A 17,577-nucleotide genomic window follows, 5' to 3' on the forward strand; every position below is an offset into this window, starting at 1 on the left:
GGGAACTTCAGGAGATGATTGTCAGGAGAGCTCAGCCCTCATGAATGGGATTAGCAATCTTGTTGAAAGGGCTGGAAGGCCCTAGCTAGGCCCTTTTTTGTTTCCACCTTTTCACCATGTGAGGACACAGCAATCACTCCCTCCAAAAGACACAGCAACCAGGCACCATCTTGGAAGCAAAGACCAGGTCCTCACCAGACACCAAACTTGCTGGTACCTTGATCTTGTACTTCCCAGCTTCCACAACCATGAGAAATAACTTTCTAATGTTTATAAATTACCCAGTCTCAACACAGATGAACTAAGGCACCAATTAAACTGCTAAGAAAGGTTTCTCTCCCCACCCACTTTCTTCTAATTTAGCCCAGTCACTGCCAAATGGCCATCAGGAGCTTGGTTCTTTCTGTAGCAGCCACGGCCTGGGATGTCTTTCAAAATGTAGCTCACTTGGCTCTGCCGAAGCTAGGTTGCTTCAAACCTAAGCCTCACTTACATGTAATTTTTCCTAAGTTTCCAAGAACAATCAGATTGAGCCTGACATATAGGATTTGGCAAAGGAGGTAATTCATGAACCAACTCAATCACTACTCAGCTTAAAACCTAAGGATCTATTTTCCGGTATAATGTTTCCAGCAACCATTTAATGCTGCTGTCTAGAGGATAGACTCATGTTGCTGTTATTATGGGCCAGAATAGAGATATAGTGTTATCTAGGGGAAGATTGTAGAAAAATAAAGTGAGGACTGGGGTAAGTAGGAAATCAGAAGTAATTATTTTTTATCGTTACTAGGATATCACTTAATTCATGTCTGTTGTAGAGAGTCCAGTGGGTACAATCCAAAAGCTCCCTTGGAAGACATAGCTGACAAAAGTTTGTGACACTAAGTTTCCTATGTCCTGGGGGTGGAGAGATCTGCTCCTCTGTAGAGGCATCCCAACCAGCCCAATGGAAATGTACAGCAGGGCACAGTGGCTAACATCTGTAATCCCAGCATCTGGGGAGGCCGAGTTGGGAGGATCCCTTGAGCCCAGGAGTTCACGACCAGCCTGGACAATATAGTGAGACCACATCTCTACAAACACAATTTAAAAATATTAGCTGGGTGTTGTGGCGCACACTGGTGGTCCCAGCTACTTGAAGGCTGAGATAGGAGGATCACTTGAGCCTTGGAGGTCGAGGTTGCAGTGAACTGTGATCATGCTACTGTACTCCAGCCTGGGCAACTGGGTGAGACCCTGTCAAAAAACAAGTATACTAGTGATGCCTCCATGCCTGAAGGCCACTTCTTTCCTTTATGCTCATCCCATTTATTTAAAATCTCCAGTTTCGTTTTCATTTTCCCTTTAACCTTGATTTTTCTGAATTGATTGGAAACATAATTCGCGTTCTCCTGTGAGCCATGCACACAGCCCCTCATAACAATCATCCCTCACAATTCCATTTCCTGTGCTTTTTCTGTGTCTCTATTTCTCCAAAAGAGCAGAACACAAGGTCTTGCTGCAGCTGTAGGTACGTGACAAGCCTGTCTCTCAGAAAGTCAGAAACACAACATAGCCTTGGCCATGTGCTTAACTCCAAAACCCTGCACTTCCTCAACTGTTTTATTCTCCTGACTTTAAAGAACCTTGAACCATTAAAAAGTATCCTCTCATACAACAATATTTATTGTACTTATATTTTGTTCCAGACATTGTGCTTATCTCTAGGGATCTGGGGTAAGCAAAATAGACATTGTCCTTATCCCTGGGAAGTTATTGAGGGAAAGAGTAGTAAACCATCACTAAAAAATAAAACCAAATACTTAAAAAAGCACTGTTTTAAGTACTTAACATGCGTTAATATTTTACTTTCCCAACAATCCTAAATGTCATTATTTATATACCCATTTTATATATGAGGAAAAAGAAGCTCGGAGGGGTTAAATAACTTGCCCAAGATTGTCTATCTAAATAGTAATGAAACTAGTACTCAAATCCAGACTGTCAGGGTCCAAATTTTGTGCTATCTGTCCTTTTTGATTTCAATAATTTTGTTTGTTTGTCTGTTTGTTTGTTGAGACAAGGTCTTGCTCTGTTGCCCAGGCTGAAGTGTGTGGCATGATTATAGCTCACTGTAACCTCAAATTCCTGGGCTCAAGAGATCCTCCCACCTCAGCCTCTTGAGCAGCTGGGACTGCAGGTGTGCACCATCATGCCTGGCTAATTTTTTCTTTTTTCTACAGATGGGGTCTAGCTAGGTTGCCCAGGCTGGTCTCAAACCCCTGGCCTCCAGTGATCCTCCCACCTTGGTCTTCCAAAATGCTGGGATTACAGGTGTGAGCCACTGTATCTGGCCTTATCAGTCTTTTCAATGTATTAGCTCTTTGTGACACTATGAATGTACGTATTCCCTTTGTGATGCATCTCTTTTTTGCAGAAACATCTATTTTATCTAGCGTGACAGACCAAGAAGAAGATTACTGAAAACAGGTTGAGAAACAGGGCAAAGAAAAAAATAATCTGTCAAACATCTGGTACCAAGCCAAGGAGTCCAGTCTAGTTTGAGGGGAGCCTGTTGCAGTTCTAGAAATGAGCAGCAGCACTGGATCCCACTAACTAGAGGCAGCCATCAGAACCCTCTACCATTTGCAATGGCCTTGCCAAAGAAAGTGAGACCACCCTGCCAGTTACAGTTTGATATAAGCCTACTGTGGCCCCAGAATGGATCTCTGGCTTCATAAAAACCAGATTCCAGATTCTACCTAGGGCAAGAGAGCTCTGATCTCTACCTAAGCCTTCAAGGAAACATAACTTCACTGACAGTCTGAGATCAGTAAGAAACCTGCCCTCACCCAGAAACTGCTTCCTCTCCTCTCAAAACTCAAATATGACCAGCTCGGTAGTGTGCACTGCCCAACAGCTTCCAGCTGCAGGCATGGTTTGAAGTGTCCCTGAAAGGTCTCTTCCAATGCAGGAGCCCTGCTCTTTGTGTAGAGCTTTCCCTGAGGATATGCCCAGGTCACTCTTCTGAATATACCAGATGTAAGTCAAGTGATTAAGAAAGAAAGAAATAGAAAAAAGTGAATGAGATCCCTAAACTCTCTAGTACCTGCCTGCTAAGGTTTGAGCAGGCCTTAGAGCCCCAACCAGGATCCTATTAGAGAAATGGACAGAGATGATAAAGTCAGAGCAGTATCACCAAGTATCGCCTTGCCTTCAACCTTCTCTGCAGAAACCTGGATTGGTAAACTGAATTGTATTTCAGAAGGTCACGCTTTGGCTGGTCTAGTTTGACTTGAGTAACCTTATCAAAATGATTTGAGTGACCTCCTAATTCCACTGCCTCTAGGCTCACACTCTCTCTTAGTTCTTTGCGATTTCACCAGTGGTGAGAAGAGAAAAGGAAAGATAAGCCTGTGGGGAAATGTAATAAAGAAAAGGGGAATCTTTCTCCCTAAGGTCTTCAGTATCAGCCTAAAGTTACCTCCCCTAAAGCCTTCCAAGGGCCATGAGGAAGAGGAAGGCTCCCAGGGGACAAAAGGCTCCCAACCCATCTCATAGTATTGAGGAAGGGAAGCATTCTAAAGGGGTCAGCTCTAGCAAGAACACATGCAGGGGGATTCCAACTGATATTTGTATTACAATATTCTTCTCAGCATATTCACAACAGCCAAGAGGTGGAAACAACCCAGTGCCTATAAACAGATGAGTGGATAACCAAAACGTGGTGTATACATACAAGGGAATATTATTCTTCCATAAAAACAAATGACAGTTTAATACATACTACAAAATGGATGGACCTTTAAAACACGTTTAGGTAACTAAGCCAAACACAGAAGAACAAATATTGTATGATTCCACTTACATGAGTTACCTAGAATAGGCATATTTATAGAAACATAAAGTAAAATAGAGGTTACCAGGAGCTAGGGAGAGGGTTATTGTTTAATGAGTACAGAGTTTTGTTGGGGGTGATGAAAAAGTTTTGAGTATAGATAATGGTGTTGATTACATAACAATGTGAATGTGTTTAATACCAATGAATTGTACAACTATGAATGATTAAAATGACAAACATTATGTTTTGTATATTTTGCTATAATTTTTTTGAGATAGGGTCTCACTCTGTCACCCAGACTGGAGTACCGTGGCATAATCTCAGCTCACTGCAGCCTCCATCTCCCAATTTCAGGTGATCCTCCTACCTCAGCCTCCCAAGTAGCTGGAACTACAGGTGCATGCCACCACAGTCAGCTAATTTTGTGTATTTTTTGTAGGGACAGGGTTTTGCCATGTTACCCAGGCTGGTCTCGAATTCCTGGGCTCAGTCTCCCAAACTACTGGGATTACAGGTGTGAGCCACCACACCTGGCCTATAATTTTTTAAAAGGGCAAGAAAAAAAAAAAAAAACCACTCACAGAGAATAGCAAGATTCAGCCTCATAAGGAAGATTCAGGAAGGAAAAGAGCCCCCAAAGTCTTCAAAAATGAACAGGAGTGATGATTTTCTCCTTATTTTCTCTTTTATTCAATTTTTGTGAAAACAGCAATAAAGTTAGGAATAAAAAACTAAAAAAGAAAAATTCTCACCATGAATTGAGTAACATGCTTGTTATTCAAAGAGTTATTGGATGAATGCATGGTCTCCTCTCACTACTCAATAAAATTTTCAGAATTCCAGAACAAGTTAAGGATTCTACAATAACTAACTACCCACTACAGCCAAAGGGCTGCTAAAACTTTTAGAGCATTTAGCTTCAAGCTCCCTAAGTCTGTCTTGATCTAGACATCCCACTTGAAAGTCTACTCTGTGTCTATCTGCTCCTTCTTACTAAGAGGACAGGAGTGACCAAACTATTGCTCAGATTCAATAGGGAAACCCCATCATTATGTCCCACCATGTCTACAAGAGACGCCATGGAACAAACCCTATAGACATCACTCACAAACTCAGAGAGCCCAGGAAATGTTGCAGAACTTAGCTTTATTCTTTGGAATAGCTAACCCTTATTGAGTCCTTATAGTGTTCAGGTACTGTTCATATATGTTAACTCATTTAGTCCTCCTTGACTGTACAAGGTGAGATTAAATGGGGAGAAATGTCTTCTTAAATTGCAAATGTAGTGATTTAAACAGGGTATCAGTGGTTTTACCCATCCATGACTTCACGATTTTGTTTTAGAGGACTGTATCCAGTTCCTTTTGCTACATTTTAAGAAAGTCTTTCCTTTACTGAGAAAGGCATATCAGTAAAGGTGACACCGCCTCCTAGCTGAAAGAACAGACAGGCTAAACACCTGGTTTATTTAATCCTATTACGCCCACTTCCACCTCCTCTGTCTCTGTGAGGGAAGAGTTCAAAGGAATTCAAGGCAAAACATCCATGCCTGATTTATTTATGAAAGATGGTCTGTCTCTACACAGCCTACATTGGAGGTAGAATTATTATTTTTTGCTTTTCCTGAGGGACATCATTAGCATAGTGATAATTAATGAAAAGCAGCAGCCAGAGTTGGGTAAATTACTAATGGTTTCAATTATCCAGAGAGCAGACAGCCCTTGGTGCAGTTGTCCTTGGTGACAGCGTAGAAGTGCTCTGGGGAAACAGGGACGGTAGGCAGAGAAGCAAGGCCATGTGTATGTAGCTCTGCCTTCTGGAGTCTGCACACATAGGTTTGGCTGTTCTCATCCAAATAGACTGGGTTTTCATGCAGAAGTGTTCGTGAATTAAAACTGGGGGCGGGCCCCTCTTGTAGATGGTGGATACTATCAGATTCTCCCTACAGAATGGCTATGTGGGAATTAGGACTGGTTCCAGGGACCTGTTGGAAAGTTAAGGGTAGGGGGTGGTCTCTTACAGCAACCACAGAAATTGGAAACCAGGGGCCAAAATTGAGAACTGCACTAGATCAGTGCTGAAGAGTACCTGGAGGGTGTATCCAAAATGGGTTGTCAGAACCAAAGGGATGGAAACCAATATCAGGAGCTGAGATACACAAACCGAAGGGATCCAGACAACCTAGGAAAAGGAAAGTGAGGAGTATTGTGTGGGAACAAGCAAGAGAAGAGAGGAACAGGACAAATTCCCAGCGAAGAGGAATTCAATGCCACAGTAGGAATCTGTCTCCCTCCATAGGTTCACCTTTACGGGTCCCTCCTAAACAGAGCCTTCTCATTGTGTAACATCATAAGCTCCTTGAAGGTGGCAGTCTTTATTGTTTTCTTCTCTGCTGCATCTCTGGAGCCTACTACAGTGCCTGACGCAGAAAAGATGCTTTAAAATGTCTGTTGAATAACAAATAAAGGGGTGAATGAATGAATGAATGAATGAATGAATGAATGAATATATCTATCTTGCTATACTGGATTTTGGTCAAAGGAAATAAATGTGATAAGCCACTTTTTACTTTTTTTTTTTTTTGATACAGATTACAACTCTGTCACCCAGGCTAGAATGCAGTGGCACAACCACGACTCACTGCAGTCTCAAGCGCCTCAGGCTCAGGTGGTCCTCTCATTCAGCCTCCTGAGTAGCTGGACTACAGGCATGTGACACCACCCCTCACTCATTTTGTATTTTTTGTAGAGATGAGGTTTCACCATGTTGCACGGGCTGGTCTCAAACTCCTAGGTTCAAGCAATCTGCCCATCTTGGCCTCCCAAAGTGCTGGGATTAAAGGCGTAAGCCACTGCATCTGGCTTAGCATTCTTTTCAATAAAACCACATTAATTGTTACTTGAAGTAACAAAGAATTCACTGAAAAACTGATTGGAGAACAGGAAAAGAGGTTTCCAATATACATTACACAGCAAATCACTTAATAAATGTTCGTTCGATATTTATGTTTTTCCCCAAATTCCTTCTCCAGATGTCTTCTCTCCTTCAACCCTTCCCCAACTCAGAACACAGGATTTTATTACTGCTTACATAAAAAAATCCACTGCTCTTATAATCATAACGTGATTTAGAGAACAAGACGTACCATTCCTACGTCCCATCTCAGTGCTCATCGTACCCTTTCTCCCTTTGAGGGCATATGCTAGCCTTTGAGATCTCCAGCCATGGACATGTGTTAACAAAATGTGATAAATCTGGTCCCAATGTCTCCCTACAGAGCCCTGGTAGCTCAACTTCTCTGCAGTCACCGAAAAAGAGGCTGTGGAAAACCCACCCCCTGGGAAGTCTGAGTGAGTGGTCTGTGCCTTGCAGGAGTATTTGCTTTTTACACCAGAACTATATAGAGAAAAGGGAGTCTGGGAAAATGATTGTAGGGACTTATCCAGTAGATGGTAGATTATTTGCAGAATAAAACCAAATCTATTCGTTAGAGAACAGTCTCAAGATTTATTCCCCCAGGACTCAGAGGACAAACACCAAGAAGAAAAGGAGAAAAGAAGATGCAATTCACATAAACATGGATATGAAAGAGCCTATACTTATGTAAAAGGAATCCCAGAAAGACACTGAGCACACAACAGAGAAATAGTAAGCAAAGAAATGAGAGAAATACCTTTCACTCACCCAAAGCAAATCTTGAATGTTTCCCTCGAAAGAGCTCAACAAGACTCAGACAAGATAGAGACAGACCTATATCAAGATGCCCTGAGTGACATACATGAAGCTCAAATATAGGAAAAAACACCTACTCAGAGACTGAAAGAGACAAGATACCTGGGAAAAAGGCAACTACAGTGAAAGATTTCCCTTATCCCAATACTAGGAAACAATGGATTAATCGCATGGGAAGAAGTTTCGATACCTCTGTTATAAAAAAAAGAAAAAAAAGTTCCTTGCAAGAGCAAAGTAAACCCAAACTCAAGAATGCGAAGATTCAGAAACATAGTACCCAAGTACCCATCCTCAAAAAGTTACTTGAAGAAAGACTCCAATTAATTGAAATAAAGAACTCAAGAATTGAGATGATTTTATAAAAGAATGAATGATGAACAATAAAACTTAGAATTTGGTAAAGAAAATTGTTGCTCTGTGGTTGCAAAGCTTAAGGCAAATGTTAACAAATCACTCCTAAAGTGAAGTATATGAAAATTTAAATATTAAAAATCTGGACATGAAATATCAGATTACTTTAAAAGAGGCTAGAAAGCAGAAGGAGGTCTCAACTCAAAGACTTCTACTACACATCCAAATAAAGATGCCATGAGGCCAGGTATGGTGGCTCATACCTGTAATCCCAGCACTTTGGAAGGCCAAAGTGGGGGGATCAAGAGGTCAGGAGATCGAGACCATCCTGACTAACATGATGAAACCCTGTATCTACTAAAATACAAAAAAATTAGCCGGGCGTGGTGGTATGTGCCTGTAGTCTCAGCTATTCAGGAGGCTGAGGCCAGGGAATCGCTTGAACCCAGGAGGCAGAGGTTTCAGTGAGCCGAGGTTGCACCACTGCACTCCAGCCTGGGCAACAGAATGAGACTCTGTCTCAAAAAAATAAAATAAAATAAAATAAAATAAATTGTATATATATATATAATATATATACACACATCCCAAAATGAGAAATCTAGACTCCCTCAGTCGTTGTTGGAGGAGATTCACATGAGGAACCCCACAACCCAGTGTCAGAATCTGACTTGGGTCTAGTATTGGAGTAATTGGTTACAATGGCTAGTATCACTTATCCTAGCACACATCAGAAGTGATACTTCAGGGCCAGGTGCAATGTCTCCCACCACTAATCTCAGCACTTTGGGAGGCCAAGGCAGGAGGATTGCTTGAGGCCAGGAGTTCAAAACTAGCCTGGGCAACATAGCGAGACCCAATCTCTACCCAAAAAAATTCAAAATTAGCCAGGTATGGTGATATGCACCTGTAGTTCTAGGTAATCTGGAGGCTAAGGCAGGAGAATCACTTGAATCCAGGAGTTCGAGGTTGTAGTAAGTCATAATAACATCACTACACTAAAGAATTGCTACTTCAAAGCAAATTTACAACTTTAAAAATATGTAGTAAAACTCCAAACTATTGGGAATAAATTAATTTTCAAGGAACTAGAAAGTAAAGCCTAAGAAAATAGAAAGAAACAAAGAAAATACGAGAAATCAGTAAGCTAGAAAATAAAGCAACTATAGAGGATTAATAACACTAAGACCAATAAATACACAAATCCCCTCCCCCAAAAAAGAGAAAGAGTATTTAAGCAATGTTAGAAATGAAAGTGGGACAAAATTATACTTACAGAATAGATTTGAATCTAATGCCAATGATTTTCATCACTTAAATGAAAAAGACAATTTTCCAGAAAAATATAGGACCTTTAAGATGGACTCAGAAAAACAGAATAAACCAATAGTTATCTATGTGAGTGGTTTGGTTGGTTGGTTTTATATCTCTGATAGTAGTTTTTATGCACAGCAAAGATTAATCAAGTGCTATCTTGGGTTTTAAAGTTATCCTTCAATTTATAAATGCAAAAACTTAGTTCTTCCTTATTCTATTCTTAGATCTTTTTTAACATCCTTCCTAACTAGATTTAAATTAAGTCCAATTGAAGTGTGCAAATCTCTCATGTCTCATCTATCCCCAGTCATAGTTCTAAGGTCATTTAAAAAATCGTTAAAGAAATTGACTCAGTAATCAAAGTCTTCCGCCCACAAAAGAATTTAACCAAACAGTCGCAGACAATCTCTCTTTACAAACTATTTCAAAAGACAAGGAAAGAGAAGGGGAAAACAAACTTCCTAATTCATTTTATGAAGCTGTTACAGTCTAACACTGAAACTAAGCAATGACAGTATAAGAAAAAAACATTACAAATCAATTTTTCTTAGGAGCATAGATTTAAAGGTTCTAGAATATATACCAACAAATAGAAGCCAATAATGTGTTATAAAATTTTTCATAACTAAGTGGAGTTTATCCCATGCATGGAAAAACGTCGTTATAAAATTTATCGGTAAAATGTACCACTATCAAGCAGACAAGGTGAATGACCAGGCAGCACATATAGCCTGTCTACAACATCATTTAAGGGGACGCGGGGACTCATTATGGGGACAAGAGCAGGAGCAGGTGTGTGGTTTTCCACTGCCTCTTGCATGCTGAGCAATGCCCAGGATGTAGGGGGATTAGATGTTAACCTCTGAGAAAGGAACCTGGCCCTTGGGTTATGGGATGTATGGGCCACTCACCCCGTGGGATCAGCAGCTATGGCTGTATGACAGGGCAGAACCTTGGACTCCAGCTCTGGTCTTCTACCCCAACACTCACCAAGAATGATCATTCCAATATTGATAAAATGGAAAGGCAAAGTTACTTTTAACAAGCCATTGAAGATAAAGTGCTGCTATCATTAGTGCAGAACATGTTAGCACTATTCACTGAAAAATCTGGGCCCCCAGACAAAATTTTTGGGGAAAAAAAAAAAAAGCCTCTTCATACAGAGCCCACAGATTCCTCATTCCAATTTCCCATAGCCACTTGTCTGTATCCCTTAGTCTTATCAAACAAGAAAGGAGGGATGACAGAGTAGAGGTAGGGGTGAGGGGAACAAGCTAAAAAGGTTTAGAGTCAAGTTCGTATTCCTTTCTTTGAACTCCAAATTCCTCCAGCATCTCTTGCTTTTGGGGAAACACACCAGGCTAAAAGGGAAAGCAGTTCTGGCCAGGTGTGGTGGCTCACACCTGTAATCTCAGTGTTTTGGAAGGCAGAGGCAGGAGGATCGTCTGAGCCCAGAAGGTCAAGACCTAGCCTGGGCAATAAAGCAAGATCCCATCTCTACAAAATATAATTTTTAAAAATCAGCCAGTTGTGGTGGTGTGCACCTATAGTCCTAGTTATTTGGGAAGCTGAGGTGGGAGGATTCCTTAAGCCCAGGAATTTGAGTCTGTAGTGAGCTAGGATGGCACCATTTCACTCCAGACTAGGCAACAGAGTGAGACCTTGTCTCTAAAAAAGTAATAATAATAAGGAGAGAAGGCAGTTCTGTATGTTATCCCTGATGGTCCTGCCTGTTCACCAAAGCAATTTCCTGATCTGATTTATTTAGGAATGATACAGAGAGGAATAGTTAAGGGGCTCAAGAATTTTCTAACTGAAATGATTTCTGGAAAAGTAGCAGACTGTGAAACTATTAAATAACTATTTGCACTTATTAAAGGTTAAAACATACCACATTCTGCCTGGGCGGCGTGGGTCGCACCTGTAATCCCAGCACTTTGGGAGGCCAAGGCAGGCCGATCGCTTGAACCCAGGAGTTTGAGACTGGCCTGGACAACAAGGCAAAGCTCCATCTCTACTAAAAATACAAACGTTAGCCACGTATGGTGGTGCATGCTTGTGGTCCCAGCTACTTAGAAGGCTGAGGTGGAAGGATCACTTGAGCCTGGGAGATCAAAGCTGCAGTGAGCCATAATCATGCCACTGCATTTTAGCCTGGGTGACAGAGTGAGACCCTGTCTCAAAAAAACCAAAACAAGCAAACAAACAAAGAAAAACATCACATTCTAATCACATATAGCCTTGTGTAAGGGAATTCAAGTGGAAGTGCAATTCCAAAAAATACACCTTGGCCCCCAGTGAGCAATTTTTATTAAAGAAAGATACGTTTTCTGGGGAATTCAAAGCCTAGTCTGTTGATTGCCTGAAGTGACATGGAGAAAAAGGACAAATTTTTGGAGTCAAAGGGATTAAAGCTAAAATTATTATTTAGGATTGTATGATGTAAGCAAATTCCGTAATTCTCTTGCCTTCTGTTTTCTACTCTGAAAAATAGTAATAATATCTATCCTGCAAGATTAGCCATGCTAATAGTAATAATCACACTGCAAATGGTAACTGTGTATAAGAATATTTTCTATCAGAAAACTCCCTATGAATCAGTGGAGGGGCTTTATTTTAAAAATCTGCTATTATGCAAGTGCCTCTTGAGTTTGGATTAGGAAGCTGTTAACATTTGTTTCTCTCGTGATACTGCTACTTAGATGTTACTTAGTCTGGTTTAAACCCTTGGAAATGTGACCTCAAATAAGCACTCAGAAACATTTAAAGGCTACTTAACTTTACATTTAATATGTTTTAATTTCTTGAGTTGAATTCTCACCTCCCCCAATTTTTATTTGTTCCCCTTAAAACTATTTTCTGAAATGACTGTTTCTCCTGGAATAGAGAATTTTCCAAGAGTGTGAATTTACTTGTGGGAAGGAATGGGTCTCATAACCTTAGAGCCTTTAGGCAAATAACAACCCTAAACATCCCATATCTTTAAATCAATGTATATTTTCTAATAAGGGAATTGTCAAAACAAAAGTTCTAATTTTTCAAATTGCTTTTAATGTGACTAAAACATGAAACAGTGTATATTTTATGGTCTCACTGTTTAAAGGGTCTGGCTAAAGGTTTTAATAAGCAAAATCATATCACCTCAATTCCAACCATCTCCATCTCATTCATCTCTCTCTCTCTCTCTCTCCTCTCTCTCTCTCTCCTTCTCTCTCTCTCTCTCTCTCTCTCTCACACACACACACACACACATCCCACATCACTGCAATCAAAGAAAAATAGAGTATACTAAAACTGGCTTGGCAAACTCCTAATTAACAGTCAAAACTCCTTGGAGCTGAGGTGCCACTCTCCCAATAGGCTGCTATTTTTAAAATATTTCTCTTTGAAAACAACAGCATGATTAATCTCACTATTTCCACTTAAATTACTTACATGGAAAAAACAATGCACTATGGGCAATTATTAAAAACACTTTATTATGTATAATTTGTACATGCTTCAATTTGTGTCACTTAGGGTGATTTATTTTCCAGGTTGCAATGACATCTACCAAGATTAGCTAGCTCTAATTTTCATTCTGCCATGCCACATACAAAAATACAATTTTCAAAGCAAAGCTTCCCTTCTTTACACAAAGGTACACAAGAGTTTGTCAGACAAATAAAATAAGAATACTTCACACACGTATCAACACCACACAAGGCATTATCCTTCGCACAGTAACATCTAATGTGTTCTTTTATTTTTGAAACAGCAGGAAAAGAGCCCTTTCCCTTCAGAGGAAAATAAAAACTTTATCTGTTGCTAAAGCCAAACTCCAGGGATGAAGGTATGGTCCTCTGGGGAAAGCAGAGGGATGGGGATGTATGGAGGAGAATGGACGCCCCTTCATAAGCACTTCAGTAGGAAGGAATTGCAGGAAGTTCCTCGGGGACAGTCACACAGTTTCCCGATCCTTGCCCCTTTCCTTACTGCACACTGCTCACCGGCGTCACACTGCAAACAGCAAAATATGTGGTCATTGAGTGTGAAAAAACCCAGGCTCCCAACAGACAAGTCTCACAGTCAACGCAATCTCTGTTTCTTGAAAGGAGCAATTGGGCCCCATCACCATCACAGGAAGTCTATGTACAGTCAGGTCTGAAACGGGGAGCCTTGTGCTTATAACTTCAGTGAGAGTACATTTTTTAAAGAAACTTACATTATTAGTTTTATCCTAGTTTCTTCCACTTTTAGGTGGCGAGGGGTGGGGGGTGGGGGAAGGGGAGCATCACATTTCCTGGCTCCTTTTCTTGCCCATTCAGAGGGGAAAAAATCAGACCTTTTTCCTGAGCAACAAACAATAGACTTACACTTTCTTGTAACCCCTGTTCCTGTTATCCCATTTCCTCACCCGGCAAGGAAGAAGAAGCCCACAGAATCCTGCAAGTCCATTACCTAAGTTATTTAGCCACATCCTAGGGAGAAGATTGTGTGTACCATTCGAGGCGGTGTAATTTCTCCTGGAAAAACACGGGAAGGGAGTGACCACAAACCTTACCATGGGGACTTGGCCATACTTCTTCTCATAGATGGGAATACGTTTACTCTTGAGCTTCTTCAAGACTTCTTGCAGCGCTTCGATCTGCAACATAACGCCCCGGAGCCTGAAGTTGCCGCCTTGGCTGCGAGCCCAGCCCAGGTGTGCACTTTCAGCCCTAGTTATAAGGAGCCCCGGACCCACACTGTCTCTGCGGTGGGACTCCGCGGACACAGGAAATGGTCTAAGGGTAGAAACTTAGCGGGCGCTGTCCCAGGTACTGACTGCGGGTCTCTGAGCCGCTGAGGCTCCTGTTGCTCGGAGGGGCCGGAATGAGGGATTCGCTCAACAGACCGCCAGGAGCCCGTGGGCTCAAGACGCTCTTCGGATGGCAGTGGGTGCCTGGGCGTTGCGTTCAGCTCCCCGCGCCCTGACTCTGGGAATAGGAGTGGGGGTGGGGGGAGGAGGGAGGCTTGCAAAGGAAGGGACAGCGCGACAGCTCAAGGGGATTGGGAGCAAGGGAAATACCGACCAGCTCCTTTTCGTGGGAGGCATCCTCCATGGCAGAGTAGATGTCCAGGGCTCGGGGCTGGAGCTCGGCGTCCTCCTGGGCACGGGTACCCAACAGAGGTAGCATCAGCAGCAGGGCGGCGCCCAGGAGGGGCAGCAGCCGTACGCGGGAGCTCTCCATGGTGCTGAAACTCTTCGTTGCTGGGGCACCCCGCGCTCCCACCTTTTATAGTGAGCCCAAGCCCCCGTGCAGGAAAGAGGGAGGAGGCGAAGAAGGAAGGGGGTGTGGAGGAGGGCCCGGGTCAACCTTCTGTAGGCAGCGCTCTGCCGGCGCTTGACGTCAATGCCCGCCGGGCTCCAGGCGCCTGGGAACGAGGCTCTGCGCACAGATGGGCTAGAGCGCAGAGAACAGGACCCTGCGCCCCCAAATGCTGTCAGCCCCTCGGCAAGGGATGCTCCCCGAGGGGCCTGAGCTGAAGCCGAGGGGCTAGAGGTGAGGGATGGGAAGCGGGAGGACCCTAGGAAATGGAAAATGCCTTCGGGGCAACGCACGGGCAGGAGAGTCGCTTCCCATCACCTAGCAGTGGAGGCAGCCGCACCATCCACCTTGCCAGCCCTGCCTTGCCTCGCACCCCAACCCCAAGTGTGGCGGTGAGAAGCGGGTGTTGCCTGCAGACAGCCACGTTTGCTGAGCACCTTACTCTGTGGGGCAGGGTAAGAAAACGTAGTATACAAAAGAAGGAGAAATAGTGGCCCTCCCCATGATGGGTTCTATGATGGAATCTGTGTGACGATAGTTAAAAGAAGAGAAGGAAAACAGACCAACCTGGATTCAGCAGTGGTGCGGGAAGTGCGGAGAGCCAGGCTCTGGTTCCCGTCCTGGCTACACCACGTACAAGTTGTATGACTTTGAGCAAAATGAAGGACCTCCCCAAGACTCAGCTTTCTCTTTTGTAGATCTAGGATTAAAAAGATATGCTTCACAAAGTCATCAGTAGGATGAAATGAGAGATTAAGTATATCAAACTCCTGGTTCTTAGCTAAGCTTCTCTCTCCCTCCTTTTTGAACTCTGAGGCTGCCCAGGCAAATTTAACCATCCCCAGAACCAACCACCCACCCACCCATCACCAACCCCTGGTATCCAAGAAGGCTGTCTAGAAAGAGAGTGAAAGAGTGAAAAGAAAGGCAGCTCCTTGATTATGAAAATGTCTCCAGAGATCAGAAGTCAACGGTGAACCAGCTCCCCAACAACTTGTGAGAACACTATGACCTTTTTAAAAGTTGAGGTCCTTACAGCCTGAATGCACATGAAAAGCAATGCTTTCACACTTGGACCTAGAGACCAATCCCATCTGCTTGCTCACCTGGCTTCCTTCACCACATCATCTTTCCCTCAACTGTTCCTAAATTCATCCATCTTCTCCATCCCAATTACTTCAATCCAGTCCTAGACAGCTGCCCTAGCCAACTTAATGTCTACCACTTAATTCCTAACCTATCTTCTCTTACCTTCCTCTACTCCATAATTCACCACCAGCCACAGTATTTTCCCCCTTAAAATACACTAATGACTTCTAGTCTTACTAAGCATTGAATCTAAATTCCTCATCCTGACTTGCAAAGCATTATATGATCTGCATCCCTCTCCACCTCATGTTCTACCACTTTGCCCCAGACTCCTCCACTCCAGCCTCACATAGCCTTCTTTCTGGTCCTCTAGCAGGCCAATCTCATTTCTACTTTGATGTCTTTGCACTTTCCCCACCTTGAAAGTTCTTCCTGTATTTCCAAATGGTTCACTACTTCTGTCATTTAAATCTAGTGTAAATGTCTATGACTACTCAATCCAAACCATCTACCAATTCTTTTCTCCCACAGATGTATTGCTTAGCAGATTATGTGGGTCATTAAGATAGTTAATACACAATATGTGCCTGGTTACTTCAACTATCAAGTATTTAATTGGTACTCAGATACACAATGGGAAGCAATTCAAGAAGTGATATCTCTTCTAATGAATAGCATACATATTAACAGCATCAAAATATTTTGCTGTGGGGTAAACCCAACTTGAAAATGTATCTAACACCTCCCTCAGCTCTGCCTTCCACACATACCTTTTGATTCTGTACAAAAAAACTTCAGTGGCAGCACATTTCACTGTTAAAACCTTACAGAGACATATTGGCACTCACCGCAAAAACCATCTCCAGTGATCTTTAAACTAAGTTTCAGAAGAAAAATAATCCCAAATAAGATTTTAGCCTATTCTTTCTGAAGAGTGTAGATATTGCCAATGCAATACTTTCTCTCTAATTTTGTTCCACCCAGACACAAGTAATAATTTTCCTTTTGTGCTACTTCCATTTGAAAAATAACCCGGAAGTTTAAAACTTGCTGAACTTAAGTTGGTGCTATCATTTTCTTATAAAGAGGGCACATTTAATCAAGGGGTTAGGGAAAGGACCCTTGGACAATCCTGTGAAACAAGCCAGGGGCATCTTTGTCACTTACATACCGCATGCTTTTTTCATCTTGAACAGAATGACTTTATAAACTGCCTTTAGCTAGCATGGTATAGTAAAGTCTAGGCTATCTTCTTCCCAAAGAAAACTTATGTAAGTTAAAACTCAACAAGAAACAAAAGTATGAGATGTTCCACAGTCTTCATATTATACCCTGTTGGGAGAATTTGTATATTCTTACTACTTTGTAATGACTCCATTAGGGGAAAAAAGCCCATCTTGGATGCACCCAAGCAATTAAAATCATACTGGAATTTAATTACTACTTCTCATCCCAGATGTAGAAAAGGGGGGGCAGGTCATCTAATGAAAGAGAAGCAATGGCCAGGATGTGTCTTTGGAGATTTAACGTGGACAAATCTCTCTTAACTTTCTTTTCTGAGATAGAGTAGGCCTCCAGTCCTGCTCTTTGAAGTAGTTCAGGTAGAGAAATATCATAAACAGACAGCCAAGAAACCAGTGTCAGTAAGGTCTACTTACAACATACTGCTATCTGAGAACATTTTAAAAATCTCTTCTTATACATGCCTAACTCTTGAAGTCCTGAAATTTTCACTATAAAAATAATCCATTAATTGATTTGTGACTTGGCAAGAAAACAATGTCTGTATTGTTCTCGGAAAAAAGAAAACACACAACACACACACACACACCTTAAAACATAGGTGTTTGATATTACTAAATTAGAACTTCTAGAGCCCTAAGATGTTAGGTAATAAGAAGGTCGTGGCAGAATTTGACACCACAATGATGTTTTTTCCCAAGCTTTCGTATTTCTCTCTCCCTTCCTTTCTCCTTC

General features: G+C 42.1%; 1 protein-coding gene across 1 annotated transcript; it reads right to left on the minus strand.

Annotated features, from left to right (window-relative positions):
• Nucleotides 1-12,677: 12,677 nt before the first annotated feature.
• On the minus strand, nt 12,678-14,564 carry CARTPT (CART prepropeptide). Its single transcript, XM_011959296.1, has 3 exons — nt 14,275-14,564; nt 13,764-13,847; nt 12,678-13,219 (listed from the first exon to the last, which is right to left on the minus strand). The coding sequence occupies exons 1-3, from the start codon at nt 14,431-14,433 to the stop codon at nt 13,112-13,114; spliced, it is 351 nt and encodes a 116-aa protein (XP_011814686.1). The 5' UTR covers nt 14,434-14,564; the 3' UTR covers nt 12,678-13,111.
• Between the last annotated feature and the right edge of the window lie 3,013 nt (nt 14,565-17,577).

This window comes from Colobus angolensis, unplaced genomic scaffold (assembly GCF_000951035.1).
Source record: "Colobus angolensis palliatus isolate OR3802 unplaced genomic scaffold, Cang.pa_1.0 Scaffold49, whole genome shotgun sequence".
Lineage (NCBI taxonomy): Eukaryota > Metazoa > Chordata > Mammalia > Primates > Cercopithecidae > Colobus > Colobus angolensis.

Coding starts and splice junctions, on each gene's coding strand:
- CARTPT (XM_011959296.1), bottom strand. CDS start 14,433: ATGGAGAGCTCCCGCGTACGGCTGCTGCCCCTCCTGGGCGCCGCCCTG. Junction 13,848..14,274: donor CCTCCCACGAAAAGGAGCTG/GTCGGTATTTCC, acceptor GTTATGTTGCAG/ATCGAAGCGCTGCAAGAAGT. Junction 13,220..13,763: donor AGTATGGCCAAGTCCCCATG/GTAAGGTTTGTG, acceptor TGCTGTTTGCAG/TGTGACGCCGGTGAGCAGTG.